General features: G+C 45.7%; 1 protein-coding gene across 3 annotated transcripts in view; it reads left to right on the forward strand.

The window, feature by feature from the left end:
* TCF20 (transcription factor 20) overlaps positions 1–25,093 on the forward strand; it is a 293,407-nt gene that overhangs the window by 220,972 nt on the left and 47,342 nt on the right. For all 3 annotated transcript variants that reach the window (XM_040408691.1, XM_040408692.1, XM_040408690.1), the window contains exon 5: positions 7,507–7,598. In XM_040408691.1, coding sequence (XP_040264625.1) covers positions 7,507–7,554 — 48 coding nt within the window. In that variant the 3' untranslated portion in view covers positions 7,555–7,598. The remainder of the gene's footprint in view (positions 1–7,506; positions 7,599–25,093) is intronic.

Here is a 25,093-nt window from a genome sequence, read left to right on the forward strand (position 1 = left end):
TTTTACCCAAACATTTTTTTTTTATCAAAGACATGTAGAACAATAAATTTAGAGCAAAATTTATATATGGATGTCGTTTTTTTTGCAAAATTTTACAACTGAAAGTGAAAAATGTCATTTTTTTGCAAAAAAATCGTTAAATTTCGATTAATAACAAAAAAAGTAAAAATGTCAGCAGCAATGAAATACCACCAAATGAAAGCTCTATTAGTGAGAGGAAAAGGAGGTAAAATTCATTTGGGTGGTAAGTTGCATGACCGAGCAATAAACGGTGAAAGTAGTGTAGGTCAGAAGTGTAAAAAGTGGCCTGGTCTTTCAGGGTGTTTAAGCACTGGGGGCTGAGGTGGTTAAAGAGCATGTGACCACTGACGTCGCAAACCTCCTAACAACTCCATTCTAGCTTAATTATGGCAGGTGCATGGGGACTGACAGCGCAGGGGGGAGACTGATGGTGCTGGGGGACTGATTCTTACCAGATTACGCGATTAATCGTTGGATTAATCGGTAGAATCCTTGATTACTAAAATAATACCTGCAGTCCTAGATTTGTGTTCTGGAATAGCAAAATTGGTGTCCTGACCTTGAAGGGGTTGTCCGTTAAAGCACCAACCACCAGCATACCGCTGTTTTAGTTACTGCTATTACAGTGCATTGGAGCTATGAAAAAAACAACTTTCTTCACTTCATGTGCATGAGAACGGGCACAAGGATACAGTCTATTGCAGGCCCTCTCTGTAAGAGAAGGGCCCCTATAAACTATTCCCCGTCCGTCTGAGCTAGAAGATTCTGCAAGAGTCAGGTACAAGTGGCCAGCCGAAGCTGAGGAAGAGCCTGCTTTGGCTTCCGCTTGACCTACCACCCCAAGTGTCTGCCAAGAGCCTTAGTCGAGGTCTTGCTCCCCACCAGAGCAGGAAACCAAAGGGTTTTCAGGCGGCTGAGAAACCTAATGGCCACTCTGCGTATATCTCGGAGGGTAACAGACAAACATGGAAAGTGAACACACGTTATTCAGCCACAATTATAAAAATTCATCATATTGCCCCATCGAAGGGCCAGGCAAAGAGAGATGAGTGTGCTCATAATGTAAGAAAGTGAGATGCATGCAAATGTACCATCACTCAGTGGTCTTCGACCCCTTCCCCCAGTGAGTTCAGGCACTCCAGGATCACCTCTCCTCTGGCACTTTTACACCTCGGGTTTTCAAACATCTCAGCCCATAGCTTTGGTCCAAATGATCCGGGTCAACTAACAGGTAGCCTTCAGTTGAACTTGTTTACACCAAAAGCTTTCACTCTGGGTGTGGAGATCTGCTCTATCTCAGTGGTCAAGTCCAAACCACTGATTAGAACAGGTACTTCACTTGATCTTGGCCAAGAGGCTGAGGCTGAGAAGCAACTAATAGCCCTGGAAGACACAAAACCACCTCAGTGATCCTGGTATCTCCATGCCAGGTTGAATGGTCCATAATTCCTCCTAATGGTGTGCAAATGTTATTTGTAGGTACTGGGAATATTCAGTGGCAGTTATTGATGCTAAAGAGGATCTAGAAATTATTTCACTTACTTTTTGATCACTCTGTATTCAATTTTTTTTATGGGGTGCATAAATTCATTAATTTTTTATTTTATTTTAGAGGATAGTTCATAAGTACAAAAGTATTGAAAAACATTAACCGCTATGTACACCTTCAGAGGCAATTTTTGTTTGATTGCGTCTTACTCATTTTTGGCTAAAAATCATATTTTTTTCAATTTTTCTTTTATAAAAAAATATTGAGCCATTCTGTCACAAAGGGTTAACTGTTTTTCTAACTGCGACTGGTACTTTCACTTTCTGCTGGTCCTCTAATAAACCTTCTCTTAATCTACTGAGAGGTCATAAACACTTATTTAAGCCACATTCTTATCGGTGAGATAAGGATTGAGCTTTCAATGTTTTATATTTTATAATGTCAGAGAGCAGAGATAAGGAGTCTGTCTGCTCCCCAAATGACTAAAAAGACAGAAAATCCATAGGCTGCTACCCCATCATCTCAGCTATGTACCCAAAAAAGATTCCATATTTTTAATTAAATTTTATTTATTTTTTTATGTTTTTTTGCAACAATATTAAAAAAATTGCCCCCAAAGGTGTACAATGGCGTTTAAATGTTCGGGATCAACGTTATTTCCATTACTATTATGGCAGAGTGCCAACAGTTTTGGACACTGGCAGCATATGGCACTGGACTTGACGTCTGAGCCCGCTCCGTATGCTTAGCTCTACACCAGCAATGTACAGTTTCATCGTAGTGAGTGTAAGAGTTAATAATAGGCGTTAACGGTACAACTGTGTGGTATTAGTTTAGTTGGTGTCTGTCTATAATTGAGACTTGGGTAATCAGACCATATTATTTTAATTATAAATGCAGAAATCAGGTAATTACAAAGGGAACACCTACTTTCTCGCCCATACCCATTGGGGGACACAGAAACCGTGGGTATAGCTATGTCCTCTAGGAGGCGTTGACACTAGTAAAAGCTGTTAGCTCCACCCCTGGCAGCTATACCCCCTACAGCCTGGAGAGAGAGCTTCAGTTTTTTCTAGTGTCAATAGGAGGCAAGACCTCCCTGCTCTGCAGGGATCTCCTGAAGATTTTTTATTTTAGTTTCTTTTTTTCCTTCTTTTTCAGATGGGAAAACAGTGGACGCCTCGCCTCCCTGTTCTCCCGGGGTCGAGTTGCGCCAGTGCCGGTCACCCGCACTGCTGCCTCCCCCACAGAATACAAGGTGGACCAGAGCAGCCTTGCTCCCTGCATCCCGCCAGCCAAGGGGTCACCCGTCGAAGTCCCTTAATCCCAGCTTCCTGCCACTACGGTGCCAGTGGCTGAAAGGGTGACCCTGCTGGACCAGAGGAAGGGTGAAAATGGTGGCAGGTACAGGGAAGAGGATGAAGATGAGGTGAGTACACGAGACTTAGGTGAGTATGTCCCTCCTGGGTCGCCCCCTCCCTCCCTACCTGGTGACAGTAATGCAGAGGTTAACAAGGCACAGGGCTTAGCCCAGCACCCTGTAGCCATTCCCTTCTTCCACCTCTGGCAGGTTTTATTCAGCCAGGAAGCCCGGCACTCTTTCCCCAGCAGGGCGGCACATACGGGGTTAATATCAGTATAACCGCCTGGCAGGCTTTTTTATTTTTATTTTTATATATATATATATATATATATATATATATATCGGCCTTGTTGTGCACTCAGTGCAGAGGGGAGCTTGCCAGCGGAGATCGCAGGCTGAAGGGGACGGCACTTACTGCATGACCAGAGATCCGGAGCGGACGCCGAGCGCCGCTCTGAAAGGGGTTAAACGGCACCAGAATCGACTCGGCCGTGCTCCGCATGGTGTTTGGCCGCCATTTTTGAATTATTTTTTTTTTTGCTGAGTCGCTTGATCCCGGACGCGCCGATGGAGCCCCCGTCCGTTGCCGGGCGGGCTCATTTCGCAGTACTTGGTGCCTCTGCAGTCCGGCCGGGAAAGTGGTTATGCTTGCCGCCTTTTGTCTTGCTGGGCCGCACTTCGTCCCCCTGGGGGGGGTGTGCTACGGCGCGAAAACTTTGCGCCCTTCTTCCCCAGATACCTGCTAGCTCCGCCCCTGGTCATGAAGATGACCTTAACCCTTTTTGGCCGGCTGTGGCAGGCATATCTGGGGAGAGATAGACTAAGGGGGCGTGGTACTCCCAGTGCAATGTTCCTTGTGCTTGAGGTTGTCATCTTGTTTTTAAAAAAAACAGAAGGGATGTGCGTCCATACGGCCCCCTCCCCACCCCTCATTACCGCAAGGCCGCCCTGTCTGTGCAGCACCACACTGGGCCCTTGTCCTATCTCGGATAAGGAGCACCTCTCATAGTTCCCAATCCGCCCTCCGAGCCATTTGGTTGATAATTCTCCTCCTCTGCAACTCCCGTGGAGGACAGCTGACGTTCCCAATCCACCCTCCAGGTCGTTTGGTTGATAATTCCACATGCGCAATTAGTGATGGACCTTTGAAGGATCCCAATCCGTCCTCTGGGGCCGTTGATGATTCTTACCTCCGCAATACAGGGGAGAACCTCTGGAATTCCCAATCCACCCTCCAGGTCGTTTGGTTGATATTTTCCACCTGCGCAATTCAATAGAGGACCTCTGATATTCCCAATCCACCCTCCCGGGTCGTTGGGTTGATGATTCTCCACCAGCTCATTCAATAAGGGATCTCTGACATTCCCATCCACCCTCCTGGGTCGTTTGGTTGATAATTCCCCATCTGCGCAATCGAGTAGGGGTCCACTGGAACTCCCAGTCCACCCTCTGGGGTCGTTTGGTTGATGATTCTTCGCCGGCGCCATTTAGTGAAGGCCCTCTGACATTCCCAATCCACCCTCCCGGGTCGTTTGGGGGATAATTCTCCACCTATTCTTCCGCATCCGGAGTCGCTTGATTGATACTGCACCGCCTGCGCAATCCGGTAGACGGACCTCTTCAAGTTCCCATCCCACCCCCTGGGTAGTTTGGTTGATAAGTCCCCGCCTGCGCAGTCCACTCCTGCCAGGGGCGAGATTCTGAGGAGTACACCTATGGGTGAGTGGAACACAGTGCATCTTTTTCCTCGCAACCCCACCCTTCCTCCCTGGGTCACGCTCAGACACACTGGGGAGGGTCTGTCCGGAGGTGGGGGGGAGAATCACTGATTCAGACCCTGACATGAGTCCGACACAATCTCTTAAGATTGCGTCTAAGGTGGCCTTGGCCTGTAGTACTTGGTATGCATTAACCCTTCTTTAGGTGGAGTTATTGCACTACTTCGGGATAAGTACCTGCTATGCATATCCATTCATGGCGTGATGACATTATCACTGGTACATTGTGTGCTGTATGCATTACCCCCTTACTTAGGTGCAACAATTGCACTCCCGGGGGGGTACAGGACTCTCCATGTGCACTAGTTTTCGCCGTGGGCATTCGCCCCCCCCCCCGGTCATAGGTGAAGTATTCTCCCTAGTACTTGCCGTATGCATCCACCTTCCTTAGGTAGCTTATTGCACTACCATTACATACGGTTCCGACTGTCGCACTATCCTTCCATAGACGGGGTGTTACACATCTTCTTACTGCACAGCTCTTTCATCACGCGGTGGACTCTTTTAACACTGAATTCGGTGGCCTCTACGGGGACCCCCTCCTCTGCTGGAGTTTAAGGCTAGCAATACAGTGTGACTCCCCTTGCTTGGCTTCCTCCTCAGGCGGTGTTTTTGCACTGCCGCTTAGTCCTTGGCTACTTCGGTATAGTGCCGGTCTCAGACTGGGAATGGACTCAAACCTAGCCTATTCTTCTACTCCTGTCTTTCCCCCCTCTGGCTCAGGGTTCATAGCCGTCCCGCATGCCTTGGTAGTTCCTACGTTACTACCTTCCATCATCGTCATTTGCACAGGGTATTGGTTTGGTGGACTTCCTTTCCAGGCTCGATCCGGTCCAGACTGGTGGGCTGTGGCGCCCTCCACATTCCTCCTTCTACAGGGACTCTTCCATTGGTCTGGGTGTGCTAACGGTATCTACACGAAAGCTTCCCACCTTTCTCTCCAGAGCCAGAGTTCCGGAAGCGTGCGACGGGACGCCCTGATTCTCCTTGGTGGGAGTTCTCCCTCCTTAAGTGTTTATTCTCCTCCTTCCCAGGGTTCTACGGAGGATCCAGATGGAGGACATTCCGACAAATCCTAGTCGCTCCGAGTTGACCCCGTAGCGTGTGGTATGCTGACCTCGTTCTTCTTCCTGGAGAAGTCACTGCCACTCAGAGACGTCCTTCTTTCACGGGGTCTGGTCTTACATCTGCGTTTCGATGTCGGTGTGGCTATTGAAACCTCCATTCTGACGTGGAGAGGGTTTTCAGCGGATGTCTTCCGCACTATGATTCAGGCAAGGAAGGGAAGCCTGCATCGCCCAGGGTCTATTGTGGGACCTGGAGGTCCTTCCTGGGCTTCTGTGAACGCTGGGACATCCCCTCTCTTCCTGTTTTTTTCTCTCCCCACGGTCCTATCCTTCTATATTCAGGGTTGGACCTTGGTTTAGCCCTTAGTTCCTTGATGGGTCAGGTGTTGGCGCTTCTGTCCTGGGGCAGCTTCCAGCGTACTCTGGGTTCCCTGGTGGCCATGGGAACCTTCCTTCAGGGAGCGGCTCATACGGTTCCTCTGTACCATCCTTACAGCCTTGGGATCTGTATGTAGTTCTCTCAGCCTTCCAGTCTTCTCCACTTGAGCCCTTGCGGGAGTTCTTACTCCGGCTCCTGTCCTGGAAGGTAGTTTTTCTTGTGGCTATCACATCCATCAGGCGGGTGTCTTAGTTGGGGGTGCTCTCTTGCAAGATCCCATTCCTGGTTCTTCACAGGGATATGGCAGTTCTCCGGCTCATTCCTTCTTCTCCCGAAGGTGGTCTCTGACTTCCATATCAATGAAGTAATTGTCCTTCCTTCCCTGTCCTAGCACCCTACGTAAGGGAGTTACATTATTGGATGTTGTCAGAGTTCTACTCCTTGTTAGCAGCCTCCAGTCCCTCTCGGCGTACGGACCCACATTTCGCTCCGGAGGGGCCTCGCTAGGGGTTGGTGGCCTCCAAAGGGCGATTGCACGTTGGATTCGGTCTGCAAGTGCTGACGCATACCGCGCCCGGAGCAGGGTTCCACCCTTAGGTGTCACAGCTCGCTCCACTGAGCGGTGGATGCTTCTTGGGCTCTGAGGCATCGCGCCTCAACTGCGCAATTGTGTAACGCGGCTTCCGGTCCTCCTTACACACATTCACAAAGTTTTTCCAGGTGCATTCTTATGCATCGGCGGCCGCTGCTTAGCCCGCAAGGTCTTGCAGGCGGCAGTTTCTTAGCTACCAGCAGGGTCGCTTGCTTCCATGGGTCTGTGGTTTTTCCCTCCCTGTGGACTGCTCTTGAACTTCCCACGGTTTCTGTGTCCCCCAATGAATATGGGCGAGAAAAGGAGATTTTTGTATAACTTACCAGTAAAATCTTTTTCTCGCTCTTCTTTGGGGGGGACAGCACCCACCCAGTATTGTTGTCCGGCCACAGTTGTAGCTGTTGCTGGTTTGGACCCCGTTGGGTCCTTTGACATGATTGGTTTTCCACGTGTTTTCTTTGATTGGCTTGCTTCTCCTACTGCTTCTCACAAACTGAAGCTCTCTCTCTCCAGGCTGGAGGGGGTAGAGCTGCCAGGGGAGGAGCTAACAGCTTTTACCTAGTGTCAACGCCTCCTAGAGGACATAGCTATACCCACGGTCTCTGTGTCCCCCAATGAAGAGCGAGAAAGAGATTTTACTGGTAAGTTATACAAAAATCTCCTTTTTTCTTCTAACTGTACGTACAGCTACGGCTGTCTTTGAGGGGATGTTATAGATAGTGTTTTCTGTGTATAGTTTGCAGTTTTTAAAGAACATTTCTCTTTTGGCAGAAACTTTGCTTGCATTGTGTTGTTGATTTCGCTTTTATTCTCTTAGACCAAGACATTAAAAGGCGTGTTAGCAGAACAGCCTGAACAGGGCTGAGGGGGGAATCGTGGCCTAAAGTTGGAGATAAAATTCAAGCACAGGTAGGTAGAGGAGTGCTGTATTTTGTAAAGTGGTCCTAGGTATTTTGATAATTTCAGATGCAACAGCTTTGCTTTTTCTCATTTTGTTTTCTACTGCTGTTCAGCTACATAAATTAAATCTTGTCAATATTGGACATCCTTACCAAGTGTATTAAATGGCATCTGTGTCAAAGTTTAACCCTATGAAAATGTTGACTGACTGATTTTATTAGCGAAAGCACTGTGGGAAAAAGAACTTATTTCTGTTCATTTCGCTCCTTCAGGTTTCCCCAAAGACTATCCCTCAAGCCGATGTGCTTTGAACATCGAGCTTCTTCACACACCCCCCCCCCCCCTCCCTGTGGAGGATGGCTGTAGCAGTCTTCTAGTTGTGCAAATATATTTTTGTATTTTCTGACCTAGGGACAGGAGCTAAATGTACAAAATGTGCATGTCTACAAACTTTTTTATTTTTATTTATGTGCCCATTTAAAATTCTACTACATATAAAAGTCATTCTGACTTTAGACATTGGCTTTCTCAGTAGTAAAGCAGTTGACTTTGGTTTTGCAGGGCTGGGTCTGATGTTTTCTGTAGTATAGAAATGAGTGCAAGATAAATGCCGTATTAGCTTTCCTGTCAGATTAGCCTCCTGTTGTGCTACCAAAGTTAAGGAATGTGTTTGTATGTTGAAAATGTACATAGACAATCGATTGGTTATCCATTTGGCAGTTGCTTTTTTCAAGGTTTTAGTCTTACATTAAGGGTCCATTCACACGTCCATGAATGTGTCCGCACCCGTTCCGCAATTCATTCTCTATGTCTCTATGGGGTAGGAATGGATGCGGACAGCACACAGTGTGCTCTCCGCATTTCCGGAGCAACCCCCCCCCCCCCCCCCCCCCATCCTGATCTTCTGGTCCGCGATTCTGGAAAAATGATAACCTGTCCTATTCTTAATAGGCATTTCTTTGGGGATGCCAGCAAGGTGTATGCGGATCCACAATTTGCGAATTTGCAATACACTACGGACATGTGAATGGACCCGAACAGTGATAGAATACAACCTAAGGGTTCCTGCACTTGAACATGACCGGCCCAGTAAACAGTCCATGTGTCGACCGCATCTCCGAGGCCGGCCGTGGCTCCCCTGATCTGAACTGACTATCATATTCAATTTCTTAATTTATCAGTGTCTATCTGATCGTGGGGCTATTGTGGTATACTCGCATCATCATATGAGTACACTGCAATAGCCCCATGATCAGATACAAACTGATTATCATAAGTTACTTTGGAACATTCACTTACGGTCAGAGGAGCCGCAGCTGACACACGAGCCGGGTATCCTAGGCCGATCATATTCTTAGGGCTCGTGCAAATGATTAAGCGCTCAGAATAAAGATCTCCATCTGGAATTGGCAACAATGTATTAGAACGCCAGTAGAGCGTGGGAATTAAGGCTATTTAGAGGGGTTTTCCAGGATTTTACTATTGATTGCCTATTTCTAGGATAGGCCATTAATATAGGACTGGCATGCAGATGACACCTTGCACCCTCACTGATCAACAGTGATTTTGTAGCTGCAGCACCAGGACTGCAAAGCTCCATCCACTGTGTAGTGGACAGAACAGGTAACTGCAGGACTGCTCCCAACTTCCTGTGCTGGAGCTACACTGTAACAGGTAATCACCCGGGGATACGGAATGTAAAAATCTAGGGCAACTCCTGCAGTGTCTTTCCTTAGAACTGTGCATTGTGCCATTCCTCTGCCACCGTTTTTGGAAGTGAGTAAAGAAATTGACAACTGGATTCTATAATTCCTCTTCTAGTCAATGGTTATCCCAGGGGTGGGAATTTAAAGGGTTCAAATTGACGGGGTGAGATGACAGTAGTAGGCGGGCCAACAATACCATAGTGTAGAACAAGATACCTCCCCTGCAAAACCAAATACTGCTGCCCACACCACAGTATGAAACTTTTTTTTAATTTACTTTTTTTTATTATTTTTTTTTTTTAAAGAATTTATTTAGAAGTCTTTTGTAACACGGCAAGTGATCATCATTAACTCCTTCAGGACACAACAATTTTTCACCTTCCTGACAGAGCTTATTTTTGTAAATCTGACACATCACTGGTAATAACTTTGGAATGATTTTATTTATCCAATCAATTGTGAGATTGTTTTTTTTCATGACACAATGATCTTTATATTAAAGGTAAATTTGAGTCGATATGTTTTACATTTACTTTAAAAAAAAAAAGAAAAATCCATAATTGACAGAAAATTTTAAGACGGATAGCGACACCTCCTAAAATAATTAACATTCCCCATATGTCTATTTTGTTTGCCATCATTTTGTAAATGTCACTTTATTTTTATAGAAAGTTAGAAGGCTTAGAATTTTAGAAGTGATTTGTCAAATTTTTAACTATTTCCAGTCACGTTGTGGGGCTTACGTAGTAGAAACCACCCATAGATGACCCACTTTTAGAAACTACACCCCTCAAGTTATTCAAAACTGATTTACAAACTTTGTTAACCCTGTAAATGTTTTACAACATTTAAAGGAAAATAGAGGCAAACTTCCTTTTTTTTTTTTTTTTTGCAAGTTTTACATTTAAATCCATTTTTTCCTGTAACACAGCAAGGGTTTTATTATCCTGATTCTGCAGTTTACATAAATACCCCTGTATGGGCACATGGCAGGCAGTGCCATCTTAAGAGCATTATAGGCCCCCGGGCAATACAGTGCACTGGGGCCCTGTCTACACAATCACGCACTAGAATAAAAATGCAAATTATCAATAAGGCGATATTTATTGGGCATTTCCTCTTGTGGATTTTCCCCAGCAGTAGGATCAGGTAATGATACCATTGGTATTTCTGCTGGAATTGGAGTGCATGTAGATCTGGATGCTACATCTGGAGGAGCAGAACTACTGGCTGACGTTGCACCTGGATTGAGCCAAGATGTTAGTTTTGGAAGTTTGCACATTTTCTCTTTCTCCTCTGCAGCCTTTTTCCTCTTCTGTGCTCCACTCAAAACATTACGTTTCATTTCTGCACTAAAGGTTATTTTCACCAACACGTAATAAACTTTATTTTTCCTCACCTTTTTTACACTTCCTCGAACGAGTGGCAACTCTAAGATTGCTATATAAGGGGGACACATAAGATATTACAGTCAAAACTTGAGGGGCACTAATAACTTAAAGTGGATGTAAACCCAAACATTTTTTTTTTTTGTGATGTCACAATGTAGAGTACCCAGGCAGTACACACGCCACTCCAACATTAATACCCACCAGCACCAGCAGTACCCACACCAGCATTACCCACCAGCACCAGAGTGTGTGTACATTTATATATATATCTATATTTATTTCGTTTTTTTAGTTGTATGATTAAAGTGGATGTAAACCCCCAAGTATGCAGTATAGCACCCTATAGTATACAGCACCACACAGTATGCAGTATAGCACCCTATAGTATACAGCACCACACAGTATGCAGTATAGCACCCTATAGTATACAGCACCACACAGTATGCAGTATAGCACCCTATAGTATACAGCACCACACAGTATGCAGTATAGCACCCTATAGTATACAGCACCACACAGTATGCAGTTTAGCACCCCACACTATACAGTACCCCACAGTATATAGTAGAGCAGTATAGACCCCCACACTATACAGCACCTCACTGTATACAGCACCCCAAACTATACACGATACAGCCCCCCACACTATACAGTACAGCACTCTACACTATACCGCACCCACAGTATACAGCCCCCCACACTATACAGTACAGCAGTATAGCACTCCCCCCACTATACAGCCCCCCCCCCACACTATACAGGCCCCCCACACTATACAGGCCCCCCACACTATACAGCCCACCACACAGTATACAGGCCACCCCCCCCCCTTCCACACACAGTATACAGCCCACCACACAATATACAGCCCATTACACAATATATAGCCCACCACACAATATACAGCCCACCACACAGTATACAGGCCCCCACACAGTATACAGCCCCCCACACAGTACACAGCACCCCACTATACAGTAGTTTACAGTATATTAAAATAACAACCCCATGTCACCTTTTTCTGATGTAATCTTTACACAGAAAAGCTCCACAGTTAACTTCTGCAACACTCCTGATAGGACCTGTGATGACTTCATAGCCATGTGACCAGTAATTGCTAGGTTACTGGTCACATGGTAATGATGTCATTAAGGTCCTAGATCAAAACTCATTAAGGTCCTAGAATTAAGATCATTAACACAGTACGATCATGATGCCTGTGTAGCCGACAGCCTGACACCCGGGGCAGTAGCTAGCAGGGCTCAAGAGGCAGCTGCCTTGGGCCCCCCCAGGAGCAACTGGGCCCAGGGCAGCTGCCCCTTTTGCCCCTTGGTAAAGACGGCCCTGGCGGCAACGCTGCTAAATGACGGTTGGGAAGTTGGCTGGTGGGTTCACTGGGCAGGCGGGCCCCCAGGCAAGTGGGGCCCCCGGGCAACTGCCCAGCGTGCCCATTCGAAAAGACGGCCCTGATGGCAGGGCTCGGAAGGAAAGGAGCGACATAAGGTTTTTGGAGGGCATATTTTGCTGGAATGGCTTTCCAAACTAGAGTAAGCGGGGTGTAGTGTAAGTGATGCTGAGTCCGTTAAATTTTTATCTTCATACTTACTTTGCATACCAATGCTGTGCTCCAACAAACCAACAGTAAATTGCATTGAGAGGACTCCTCTCCATTATGTTCAAGAGCTCAGGAGTCCTCTCAGTGCATTTTAGGCCCCTTTCACACGGGCGAGTATTCCGCGCGGATGCGATGCGTGAGTTGAACGCATTGCACCCGCACTGAATACCGACCCATTCATTTCTATGGGGCTGTTCACATGAGCGGTGATTTTCACGCATCACTTGTGCGTTGCGTGAAAATCGCAGCATGCTCTATATTCTGCGTTTTTCACGCAATGCAGGCCCCATAGAAGTGAATGGGGTTGCGTGAAAATCGCAAGCATCCGCAAGCAACTGCGGATGCGGTGCGATTTTCACGCACGGTTGCTAAGAGCCGATCGGGATGGAGACCCGATCATTATTATTTTCCCTTATAACATGGTTATAAGGGAAAATAATAGCATTCTGAATACAGAATGCATAGTAAAATAGTGCTGGAGGGGTTAAAAAAAATTAAATAAAAATAATTTAACTCACCTTAGTCCACTTGATCGCGATGCCCGGCATCTCCTTCTGTCTCCTTTACTGAACAGGACCTGTGGTGAGCATTCATTACAGGACCTGTGGTGACGTCACTCCGGTCATCACATGATCCATCACATGATCTTTTACCATGGTGATGGATCATGTGATGACCGGAGTGACGTCACCACAGGTCCTTGACCTGTAATGAATGCTCACCACAGGTCCTGTTCAGTAAAGGAGACAGAAGGAGATGCCGGGCATCGCGATCAAGTGGACTAAGGGGAGTTAAATTATTATTTATTTATTTATTTTTTAACCCCTCCAGCGCTATTTTACTATGCATTCTGTATTCAGAATGCTGTTATTTTCCCTTATAACTATGTTATAAGGGGAAATAATACAATCTACAGAACACCTAACCCAAGCCCAAACTTCTGTGAAGAAGTTCGGGTTTGGATACCAAACATGCGCGATTTTTCTCACGCGAGTGCAAAACGCATTACAATGTTTTGCACTCACGCGGAAAAATCGCGGGTGTTCCCGTAACGCACCCGCACATTTTCCCGCAATGCCCGTGTGAAAGGCCTTACTGCAGGTTTGTTCTGCTGGAACACCGTGTCGGAACGCAAGTGAGCATGAAGATAAAAATTATATAACCGGACTTGATGTTACTTAAACTATACACCACTTACTCTAGTTTGGGGGTGTTTCAGAGCTAAACGATTCCTTTTAATTAATGCTGAGCATCCCAAGAGGAGGGCTTGGGCAATCCTCTGGGCATCGTCCCACCAGGAAATGTCCTTGTAGGGTCTATGGCCAGTCCACCCATGTGTTGTCCATATACACCACTGTTGAGTCAGTCCTAATAGTTCTAGACTATGTAAGAACACACCGTATTCACAAGTGGAAGGGTGACACCTAGTTTACAATGTAGTCTTAATTTTTTAGGAGGAATACATGAAGTATAGATAGGCATTCTTTCTTAAAGTGCTATAAGTACTGTTATTTATGTGAAATACAAGTAGTTATTGAAATGGCATGTCAGGAAAGCTTACATTTTAAACAGGTTTTCCAGGGATAAGAAAAATGTTTAAATGAGACTAAAATATCATAATAATAAACTTTGGATTTCTCACGGTTTCCCTGCCCCAACTGTTTTGGTCTTTATGTTGAATTTTAGTTTACTGGTCATAACCCACTGACATCCAATGCTTAACCCCTTCAACCCCAGGCCTGTATTCACCTTCCTGCCCAGGCCATTTTTTGCAAATCTGACATGTCACTTTATGTGGAGATAACTTTAAAACTCTTTTACTTATACAGGCCATTCTGAGATTGTTTTCTCGTCGCATATTGTACTTCATGACAGTGGTAAAAATAAGTAAAAAAAAAAAAAAAAACCATTCATAAAAAAAATACCAAATTTACTAAAAATCAGGAAAAATTTGCAAATTTACAAATTTTTATTTCTCTACTTTTATAATAGATAGTAATACCTTCAAAAATAGTAATTACTTTACATTCCCCATATGTCTACTTCATGTTTGGATCATTTTTAAAATGACATTTTTTTATATTTTTTTTATATTTCCAAAACCCACTTTTTAAGGACCAGTTCAGGTCTGAAGTCACTTTGTGAGGCTTAAATAATAGAAACCACCCAAAAATTACCCCATTTTAGAAACTACACCCTCAAGGTATACAAAACTGATTTTAAAAACTTTGTTAACCCTTTAGGTGTTCCACAAAAATTGATGGAATATGAAGATGAAATTTCAGAATTTCACTTTTTTTTAGCAGATTTTACATTTTAATCCATTTTTTCCAGTAGCAAAGCAAGGGTTAACAGCCAAATAAAACTCTATATTTATTACCCTGGTTCTGCGGTTTACAGAAACACCCCACATGTGATCGTAAACTGCTGTACGGAGCACACGGCAGGGCGCAGAAGGAAAGCAACGCCATATGGTTTTTGGAAGGCAAATTTAGCTGAACTGGTTTTTAGATGCCATGTCACATTTGAAGCCCCCCTGATGCACCCCTACAGTAGAAACTCAAAAAAAGTGACCACATTTTGGAAACGACGGGATAAGGTGCCAGTTTTATTGGTACTATTTTGGGGTACATATGATTTTTTATTGCTCTATATTAAGTTTTTTGTGAGGCAAGGTAGCAAAAAAATTGATGTTTAGGCACCGTTTTTATTTATTATTTTTACAGCGTTTACCTGAGGTCATGTGACTTTTTTTATAGAGCAGATCGTTACGCACATGGCAATACCTAATATGTCTACTTTTTCTTATTTATTTAAGTTTTACACAATTAATAGCATTTTTGAAACCCAAATAATGATATTTTAGTGTCTCATAGTCTGAGAGCCATAGCTTTTTTATTTTTTGACCGATTCTCTCAGGTAGGGTCTCATTTTTTGCGGGATGAGGTGACGGTCTGATTGGGCATGCGCCTTTTTGATCACTTGCTGTTGCGATTTTTGTGATGTAATGTGACAAAAATTGAAATATTTTTTTTTTTTTTTTTACGGTGTTCATCTGAGTGGTTAGGTCATGTAATATTTTTATAGAGCTAGTTGTTACAGGTCCCCCCATAAGTGTGTCACCCACAGGTCCCCCCATAAGTGTGTCACCCACAGGTCCCCCGATAAGTGTGTCACCCACAGGTCCCCCGATAAGTGTGTCACCCACAGGTCCCCCCATAAGTGTGTCACCCACAGGTCCCCCCATAAGTGTGTCACCCACAGGTCCCCCCATAAGTGTGTCACCCACAGGTCCCCCCATAAGTGTGTCACCCACAGGTCCCCCCATAAGTGTGTCACCCACAGGTCCCCCCATAAGTGTGTCACCCACAGGTCCCCCCATAAGTGTGTCACCCACAGGTCCCCCCATAAGTGTGTCACCCACAGGTCCCCCCATAAGTGTGTCACCCACAGGTCCCCCCATAAGTGTGTCACCCACAGGTCCCCCCATAAGTGTGTCACCCACAGGTCCCCCCATAAGTGTGTCACCCACAGGTCCCCCCATAAGTGTGTCACCCACAGGTCCCCCCATAAGTGTGTCACCCACAGGTCCCCCCATAAGTGTGTCACCCACAGGTCCCCCCATAAGTGTGTCACCCACAGGTCCCCCCATAAGTGTGTCACCCACAGGTCCCCCCATAAGTGTGTCACCCACAGGTCCCCCCATAAGTGTGTCACCCACAGGTCCCCCCATAAGTGTGTCACCCACAGGTCCCCCCATAAGTGTGTCACCCACAGGTCCCCCCATAAGTGTGTCACCCACAGGTCCCCCCATAAGTGTGTCACCCACAGGTCCCCCCATAAGTGTGTCACCCACAGGTCCCCCCATAAGTGTGTCACCCACAGGTCCCCCCATAAGTGTGTCACCCACAGGTCCCCCCATAAGTGTGTCACCCACAGGTCCCCCCATAAGTGTGTCACCCACAGGTCCCCCCATAAGTGTGTCACCCACAGGTCCCCCCATAAGTGTGTCACCCACAGGTCCCCCCATAAGTGTGTCACCCACAGGTCCCCCCATAAGTGTGTCACCCACAGGTCCCCCCATAAGTGTGTCTTATAGGGCGAAAAATACAGTATGTTTTAGTGTCTCCATGTTCTGAGAGCTATAGTTTTTTTTATTTTTTGGGCGACTAGGCGTCTTAGGTAGGGGCTCATTTTTTGCGGGATGACTGTTTTATTGATACCATTTTAGGGGGCATACGCCTTTTTGATCGCTTGGGTTGCACTTTTTGTGATGTAAGGTCACAAAAATGGCTTTTTTTTACACTTTTTATTTTTTATGGTGTTTATCAGACAGGGTGGATCATGTGATATATTTATAGAGCCGGTCATTACGTTTTTTTTTTTTCTTTTTTACTTTATTAATTTTATTAAAAACACTTTTTTTTACTTTTTTTTTTTAACTTTTTTTTACTTCACTTTATTTATGACATTCACTTTTGGGGGTCTGATCCCCTCTGCAATGCATTACAATACATCTGTATTGTAATGCATTGCCTGTTAGTGTATGACACTGAGTCATACACTAACAGGTTGCCTAGGAGACCCAGCCTGAGGCTGAATATCTCCTCGGCTCCCGTAAAAGGCAGTTCCCGATGCCGTGCAAGGCATTGGGCAGCCTCTGCACGGCATCGGGCTGCCTTGTGTCACATCGGTTCCCCGCCACAGCAGCGCGGGGACTCGATGCGATCGTTCACCTGACACAAACCCCTTCTATGTCGCGATCAGCGCGGACCGCGGCATAGAAGGGGTTTATCAGCTTTTACAGCGATGGCGGCGGATACAGCAGGGGCCCGGCTACCACTGACTGCTGGGCCCCTGCAGTGATCGCGCGCACCGCTCCGATACCCGCGATCACTATGACGTACTATTACGTCAAATTGCGGGAACTCAGTGGTTCCCAAGACATAACAGTACGTCAAAGGTCGGGAAGGGGTTAAACACTGTGCTGCAGCCAGGGGGTCAGCCAAATGGTCCATCTATGTCATGTACATGCTGTGGTGGTGCTGCAGGCTCAGGAGCTGTGTCCACGGCATCAGCAGCAGGGTGTTCACCTGTGACATGTCAGCTGACACCTTGCAGAAATAGCTCTCAGGTCGCTGTGCCAGCTGGGGGGGCCTCTCCATGACCCTCAGGTCTACCATGAATGGAAAGCTATCAGAGCCAAGGTTTAATAGACTCCCTGTTAGTTTTACACCAATAAACATAATAAACTGCAATAACAGGAAGTATTATATAAGCAATCAGAGGATCACATTATGAAGTCTCCTACTTGAATTCGAAAAAAAAATTAACATAAAAAATACCTCCAAAATCACCTATTTTTCTTAAAAATTCCTGTTATTGGAAAAAATTAAACATGAAAAAAAATATGGCATCAGCACATCTGTAAAGACTAATACCATAAGACTATTGCATTGTTTAGGCTACTTTCACACTTGCGTTCGGGGTTCCGCTTGTGAGTTCCGTTTGAAGGCTCTCACAAGCGGCCCCGAATGGATCCGTACAGCCCCAATGCATTCTGAGTGGATGCGGATCCGCTCAGAATGCATCAGTTTGGCACCGTTTGGCCTCCGTTCCGCTCAGCAGGCGGACACCCGAACGCAGCTTGCAGCGTTTTAGTGTCCGCCTGGCCGTGCGGAGCCAAACGGATCCGTCCAGACTTACAATGCAAGTCAATGGGGACGGATCCGTTTGACGTTGACACAATATGGTGCAATTGCAAACGGATCCGTCCCCCATTGACTTTCTATGTAAAGTCAAGAGTCCCTATAAATATACCATCAGATCGGAGTTTTCTCCAATCCGATGCTATATTTTAACTTGAAGCGTCTCCATCACCATGGGAACGCCTCTGTTAGAATATACCATCGGATTTGAGTTAGATCGTGAAACTCAGATCCGACAGTATATTCTAACACAGAGGCGTTCCCATGGTGATGGGGACACTTCAAGTTAGAATATACTAAAAGAACTGTGTACATGACCTGGTTGCCATGGTTACCGATCAGAGTCCCAGCGATTAAACTGGGACCCCGATCGGAACTCTCCGCTGCCACCAATGATGGGGGGTCGGTCATTTTAATTAGGGAGGGGGGGCTGGCCGCACTGGCCACCAATCAGTTAAATACAGGGGGGAGGGAGGGGGGTTGAAACTGGCTGACCTGTTGCACGTGCGCTTAGCTGAAGGCCTCTGTGTTGGTCCCATGTTCATATGTGCTGGTAATGCTGAGAAAAATGTTTTAATTTATGCTTATGAGCTTCTAGGAGCCATTACACCTAGAGGCTCAGCTTTTTCTGCAACTTACGTGCAGAGGGTATGAAAGTTGCAGAGAGAGCAGAGCCTCTAGGTGTAACGGCAATTCCCCCAATGCTCCTAGAGGCTCATTTGCATACATTTTTCTCAGCAATGTGGGCACATATGAACATGGGACTGACGCAGATACCTTCAACGCATATGCAACTAGTCAGCCAGTTTCATAGATATAAATCTGACAGATGGAGGATCTGTCACCACTCCTGACATGCCTGTTTTAATAGCTACATGTAATCACAATTCTGGAGCAACTATTCTTATGGCTGTTTGTTGTGCAATTCCTTTATTATTTCTACTAGAAGTTATGAATGAATTGCTAGCAGTCTGCAGTAAGGGTACATATGGGTGGTAACCAGTTGGGGGGGGGGTGTACCTTCACAGGCTGACTCTATCCAGTCAGTGCTGCCATTTTCAGACTTCAGGTACACCCCCCCCCCCCCCCCCCCCACCAACTGTTTACCACTCCTCTGTATCTTTACTGCAGACTGTTAGCAATTGATTCATAACTTCTAGTGGAAATAATAAAGGAATGGCAGAACGTAGACCTATAAGAATAAATGTTCTAGAATTGTTATTACATGGGGAATGCATGGAGCTATTAAAACATGCATGTCAGGAGTGTTGACAGATCCTCCAAGTACTTTTTCCCGTAGCCCAAAATAGTTAGGTGGTTAAAGGGCATCTGTCAGTAGATTTATACCTATGAAACTGGCTGAATAGTTGCATATGTGCTCAAGGAATCTGCGTCAGTCCCATGTTCATATGTGCCCACAGTGCTAAGAAAAATGTTTTAATATATGCAAATGAGACTTTAGGAGCATTGGGGGAATTGCCATTACGCCTAAAGGCTCTGCTCTCTCTGCAACTTTTTTTTAGCTGCTGATATCTTCTGAATGGTAGCAGCTAGAAGCATGGTCTTCTTTGAAAGCTGGCATCCCAGGCTTTTATACAAAACCAAAAGTTAAACAGGAGATAACACTGTTAGGCCTCTTTCACACGGGCGTCATGTTTTTGGCCCGTATAAGATGCGGGTGCGTCGCGGGAAAATGCACGATTTTTCCGCACGAGTGCAAAACATTGTAATGCGTTTTGCTTGCGCGTGAGAAAAATCGGCATGTTTGGTACCCAAACCCGAACTACTTCACAGAAGTTCGGATTTTGGTTAGGTGTTGCGTAGATTGTATTATTTTCCCTTATAACATGGTTATAAGGGAAAATAATAGCATTCTTAATACAGAATGCTTAGTACAATAGGGCTGGAGGGGTTAAAAAAAAATAATAATAATAATTGAACTCTCCTTAATCCACTTGTTCGCACAGCCCGGCTTCTCTTCTGTCTTCATCTTTGCTGTGCACAGGAAAAGGACCTTTGATGACGTCACTGCGCTCATCACATGGTCCATCACATGATCTTTTTTACCATGGTGGTGGATCATGTGACGGACCATGTGATGAGTGTAGTGACGTCACCACAGGTCCTTTTCCTGTGCACAGCAAAGAAGAAGACAGAAGAGAATCCGGGCTGCGCGAACAAGTGGATTAAGGGGAGTTAAAAAAAAATTAAAAAAAATTAAACCCTCCAGCCCTATTGTACTATGCATTCTGTATTAAGAATGCTGCTATTTTCCCTTATAACCATGTTATAAGGGAAAATAATAATGATCGGGTCTCCATCCCGATCGTCTCCTAGCAACTGGGCGTGAAAATTGCACCGCATCCGCACTTGATTGCGGATGCTTGCGATTTTCACGCAGCCCTATTCACTTCTATAGGGCCTGCGTTGCATGGAAAACGCACAAAGAGGAGTATGCTGCGATTTTCACGTAACGCACAAGTGATGCGTGAAAATCACCGCTCATCTGCACAGCCCCCATAGAAAAGAATGGGTCCTGATTCAGTGCGGGTGCAATGCGCTCATCTCACGCATTGCACCCGTGCGGAAATCTCGCCCGTGTGAAAGGGGCCTTAGAATTGAGTCAGGAATAATGGCGGGTAAAACCTGCTTTCACTTTCAGCTGTAGCCACGCCATCCCAATTTCTAACAGTAGTATCTTCCCATGTAAAGAACATATTGCTGTCATTTTGGTATTAATTGAAAGCTTGGAATGTCAGCTTTCAAACACTATAGCCCATATCTCTAGCTGCTATCAAACTCACCAAATTGGAAGGCAATTAGTTAAAATGTTAATTATCTCAGCACAGTAGCCAGTGCACCCTCACTAGTTTGAAAAAAAAAATTCAAGCACTTTTACTTTACTATACAGCAAAAGCCACAGGCTGTGTATTATCCAATATTTACATAGTGGATATTGTACAGTCTGTATTCAGTCAATCACTGCTTCCAATGGCCTCAGACAGGTAAGCCCAGCATTCTAATCCCAATAGGAAATCCTTTAACCAAAGTACCTTTCTGGAGTGTGAGCAGTACTAAAGTTCTCAGAAGAAAGCATACAAACTGTTGGCTTCCCTATATGCATCTAACGGTACACAAGGTGTTGTTTTGTGACAAATTCCTCAGCACATTTTTAATGTTAATTTTATGTCCTGTGAACATGCCCTAAGACTTCCCATACAAGTGAGGTAACTGTTTGGCTGGGGGCCATTTCTCCCAACTTGATATGTAAGGCTGTGTTCTCATACACATTGACATCTCCCATAGAGGTCTCTGTTGCATAATTTATCAAAAATGAGGTCCAAAATTGCACAACACGAGGCAAATAAACATCCTGCAAATAGTTGACCGACAATAAGGATGACTCTTGCAATATGCCTGAAAAAAGTTGCTCTTTAAGGCCAAAGATGGTCACTTAAGTTTCACACAAGTTTGCCTAAATCGATAATGGAGATGAATATGTATATGTACTATGTTACTAATATAAAGAACCTTTGTAATATCTTATCAAATGCCTTTCTCTTCTTATCTGCTCCTTTCCTCCTTAAAACCCTTTTTCTACAATAACATCCACTCTGAATTCTCTGCTAAAATTGCCTTGTGAGACCAAAAGGGCGGTCAGCCCACTAAAGATCACATTAGAGCAGTCTGTGGGAGGGAGCTGCAGTGATGACAGGCACAGAAACTGGCTGCAGCAGTTTATAGTGTTATCTCAAGCCTTGTGCTTATAATTATTTCTATAATGTTCTATATGGAGTTAGAGGTAAGTTACTACTAGTCTTCACCCATTAGCGCAGTGATGGCTGTGTATTAAAGATGGAACCCACATGGCAGGAAATTGCACGGTACAAGAAATATAATGGCCATAAATAGTACTATTACTCATGTACATTCGACAGCTTGTTCTGAGTGTCGGTACGCTTTAAGGGGTTTAAACTACTGGCAGGTGAAGTGAAGAACATTGATTTATCTTGTTGCAATGGCACGCTGTCATGTGGATGATATATTAGGCAGCAAGTGACAAGTCAATTCTTGTAGTTGATGTATTAGGTGTGAGGCTTCTTTCAGAATGATAGTGTGCCATGGTAAGTAGTTTCAGCAGTGGGTCAACATGGGCACTTTGACCCGTCTGCAGCTACGTTGCATTGCACTCACGCACTGTGTGTTCTGACACTTTTTTGTTATAGCCAGCATTAAGTTTTTCAGCAATTTGTGCTATATATCATTTTAATTCATGTTGAGGATATCTGCTGCCAATTTTCATCTTTTGCAAGGTTGAGGGTGAAACCTGCGGCAGTCCCCCAGTATTTCTGCCATAGTTTTTGTGTCAAAATCCGCACCCTTTGGAACGGATTTTGCTGCAGCAAAATGTCAGAAGATACACTGAGGATTCAATATGGCCACGCCTTAAAGGGACACTGACAGGCCCAATAAGCATATTTAGGTATATATATGACAGTACAGGTCTTCTAAAGTGTATTAAAAGCATATAAGTATACCCCCTGTCCACCTTATAAATACAGTAAACTGAAGTTTTATAACCTGGTTGAATCGTCTTCATTCTGCCCAAGGGGCGGCGTTTCATCTCCACTTGCGCCCAGCCAGCCGCCCCCAACTGCCGTTTGAAGCGCCGCCCAGCTCATAAATATTCACTTCGCTGGGCGGCTACTACTGTCCCCGACTTTACAAGATCCAGCGCATGCCCAATACAATCCTATGGGCATCGGCCTCCGTCTCATCTTCAGCGCCGCACTAGTATTAACCCCTTCTGAGGTGTAAGAGAGCAGCGCTCTGAAGCGCTGCTCTGAACAGTGCCTGGTGCATGCGCATAACGCAGAGGCTGTAGCGCCCTCTAAGATGCAGACTGAACGCAGGCGCGATGTGATCCCGGCCATTGAAGGTGCCGGGCGCATGCGCTGAAGATGAGACGGAGGCCGATGCCCATAGGATTGTATTGGGCATGCGCCGGATCTTGTGAAGTCGGGGACAGTAGTAGCCGCCCAGCGAAGTGAATATTGATGAGCTGGGCGGCGCTTCAAAACGTCAGTTGGGGGCGACTGGCTGGGCGTAAGTGGAGATGAAACGCCGCCCCTTGGGCAGAATGAAGACTATTCAACCAGGTTATAAAACTTCAGTTTACTGTATTTATAAGGTGTACAGGGAGTATACTTATATGCTTTTAATACACTTTAGAAGACCTGTACTGTCATATACACTGCTCAAAAAAATAAACGGAACACAAAAATAACACATCCTAGATCTGAATTAATTAAATATTCTTCTGAAATACTTTGTTCTTTACAGTTGAATGTGCTGACAACAAAATCACACAAAAATAAAAAAATGGAAATCAAATTTTTCAACCCGTGGAGGTCTGGATTTGGAGTCACACTTCATTAAAGTGGAAAAACACACTACAGGCTGATCCAACTTTGATGTAATGTCTTTAAAACAAGTCAAAATGAGGCTCAGTAGTGTGTGTGGCCTCCACGTGCCTGTATGACCTCCCTACAACGCCTGTGCATGCTCCTGATGAGGTGGCGGACGGTCTCCTGAGGGATCTCCTCCCAGACCTGGACTAAAGCATCTGCCAACTCCTGGACAGTCTGTGGTGCAACGTGACGTTGGTGGATAGAGCGAGACATGATGTCCCAGATGTGCTCAATTGGATTCAGGTCTGGGGAATGGGCGGGCCAGTCCATAGCATCAATGCCTTCGTCTTGCAGGAACTGCTGGCACACTCCAGCCACATGAGGTCTAGCATTGTCTTGCATTAGGAGGAACCAAGGGCCAACCGCACCAGCATATGGTCTCACAAGGGGTCTGAGGATCTCATCTCGGTACCTAATGGCAGTCAGGCTACCTCTGGCGAGCACATGGAGGGCTGTGCGGCCCTCCAAAGAAATGCCACCCCACACCATTACTGACCCAATGCCAAACCGGTCATGCTGGAGGATGTTGCAGGCAGCAGAACGTTCTCCACGGCGTCTCAAGACTGTCACGTCTGTCACATGTGCTCAGTGTGAACCTGCTTTCATCTGTGAAGAGCACAGGGCGCCAGTAGCGAATTTGCCAATCTTGGTGTTCTCTGGCAAATGCCAAACGTCCTGCGTGGTGTTGGGCTGTAAGCACAACCCCCACCTGTGGACGTCGGGCCCTCATATCACCCTCATGGAGTCTGTTTCTGACCGTTTGAGCAGACACATGCACATTTGTGGCCTGCTGGAGGTCATTTTGCAGGGCTCTGGCAGTGCTCCTCCTGTTCCTCCTTGCACAAAGGTGGAGGTAGCGGTCCTGCTGCTGGGTTGTTGGCCTCCTCCACGTCTCCTGATGTACTGGCCTGTCTCCTGGTAGCGCCTCCATGCTCTGGACACTACGCTAACAGACACAGCAAACCTTCTTGCCACAGCTCGCATTGATGTGCCATCCTGGATAAGCTGCACTACCTGAGCCACTTGTGTGGGTTGTAGACTCCGTCTCATGCTACCACTAGAGTGAAAACACCGCCAGCATTCAAAAGTGGACCAAAACATCAGCCAGGAAGCATAGGAACTGAGAAGTGGCCTGTGGTCACCACCTGCAGAACCACTCCTTTATTAGGGGTGTCTTGCTAATTGCCTATAATTTCCACCTGTTGTCTATCCCATTTGCACAACAGCATGTGAAATTGATTGTCACTCAGTGTTGCTTCCTAAGTGGACAGTTTGATTTCACAGAAGTGTGATTGACTTGGAGTTACATTGTGTTGTTTAAGTGTTCCCTTTATTTTTTTGAGCAGTGTATATACCTAAATATGCTTATTGGGCCTGTCAGTGTCCCTTTAAAGGGGGAATACCATGATTAATGTTAAAAAAACAGCAACATGCTCCAATCCATTGGCCTAAAGGACACCCCCTCTCCTGGTGTTCTTCCTATCTCTCTGGTCGCTCTTTCAGTGTATCATTCGCTGGCTTCACTTCCTCACCTCTCTCCCCCCCCCCCCCCCCCCCCCCCCCCGCTGTTGGAGTTCCTCAGGGTTCAGTCCTAGGCCCTCTCCTCTTCTCCC

This window comes from Bufo bufo, chromosome 9, assembly GCF_905171765.1.
Source record: "Bufo bufo chromosome 9, aBufBuf1.1, whole genome shotgun sequence".
NCBI lineage: Eukaryota > Metazoa > Chordata > Amphibia > Anura > Bufonidae > Bufo > Bufo bufo.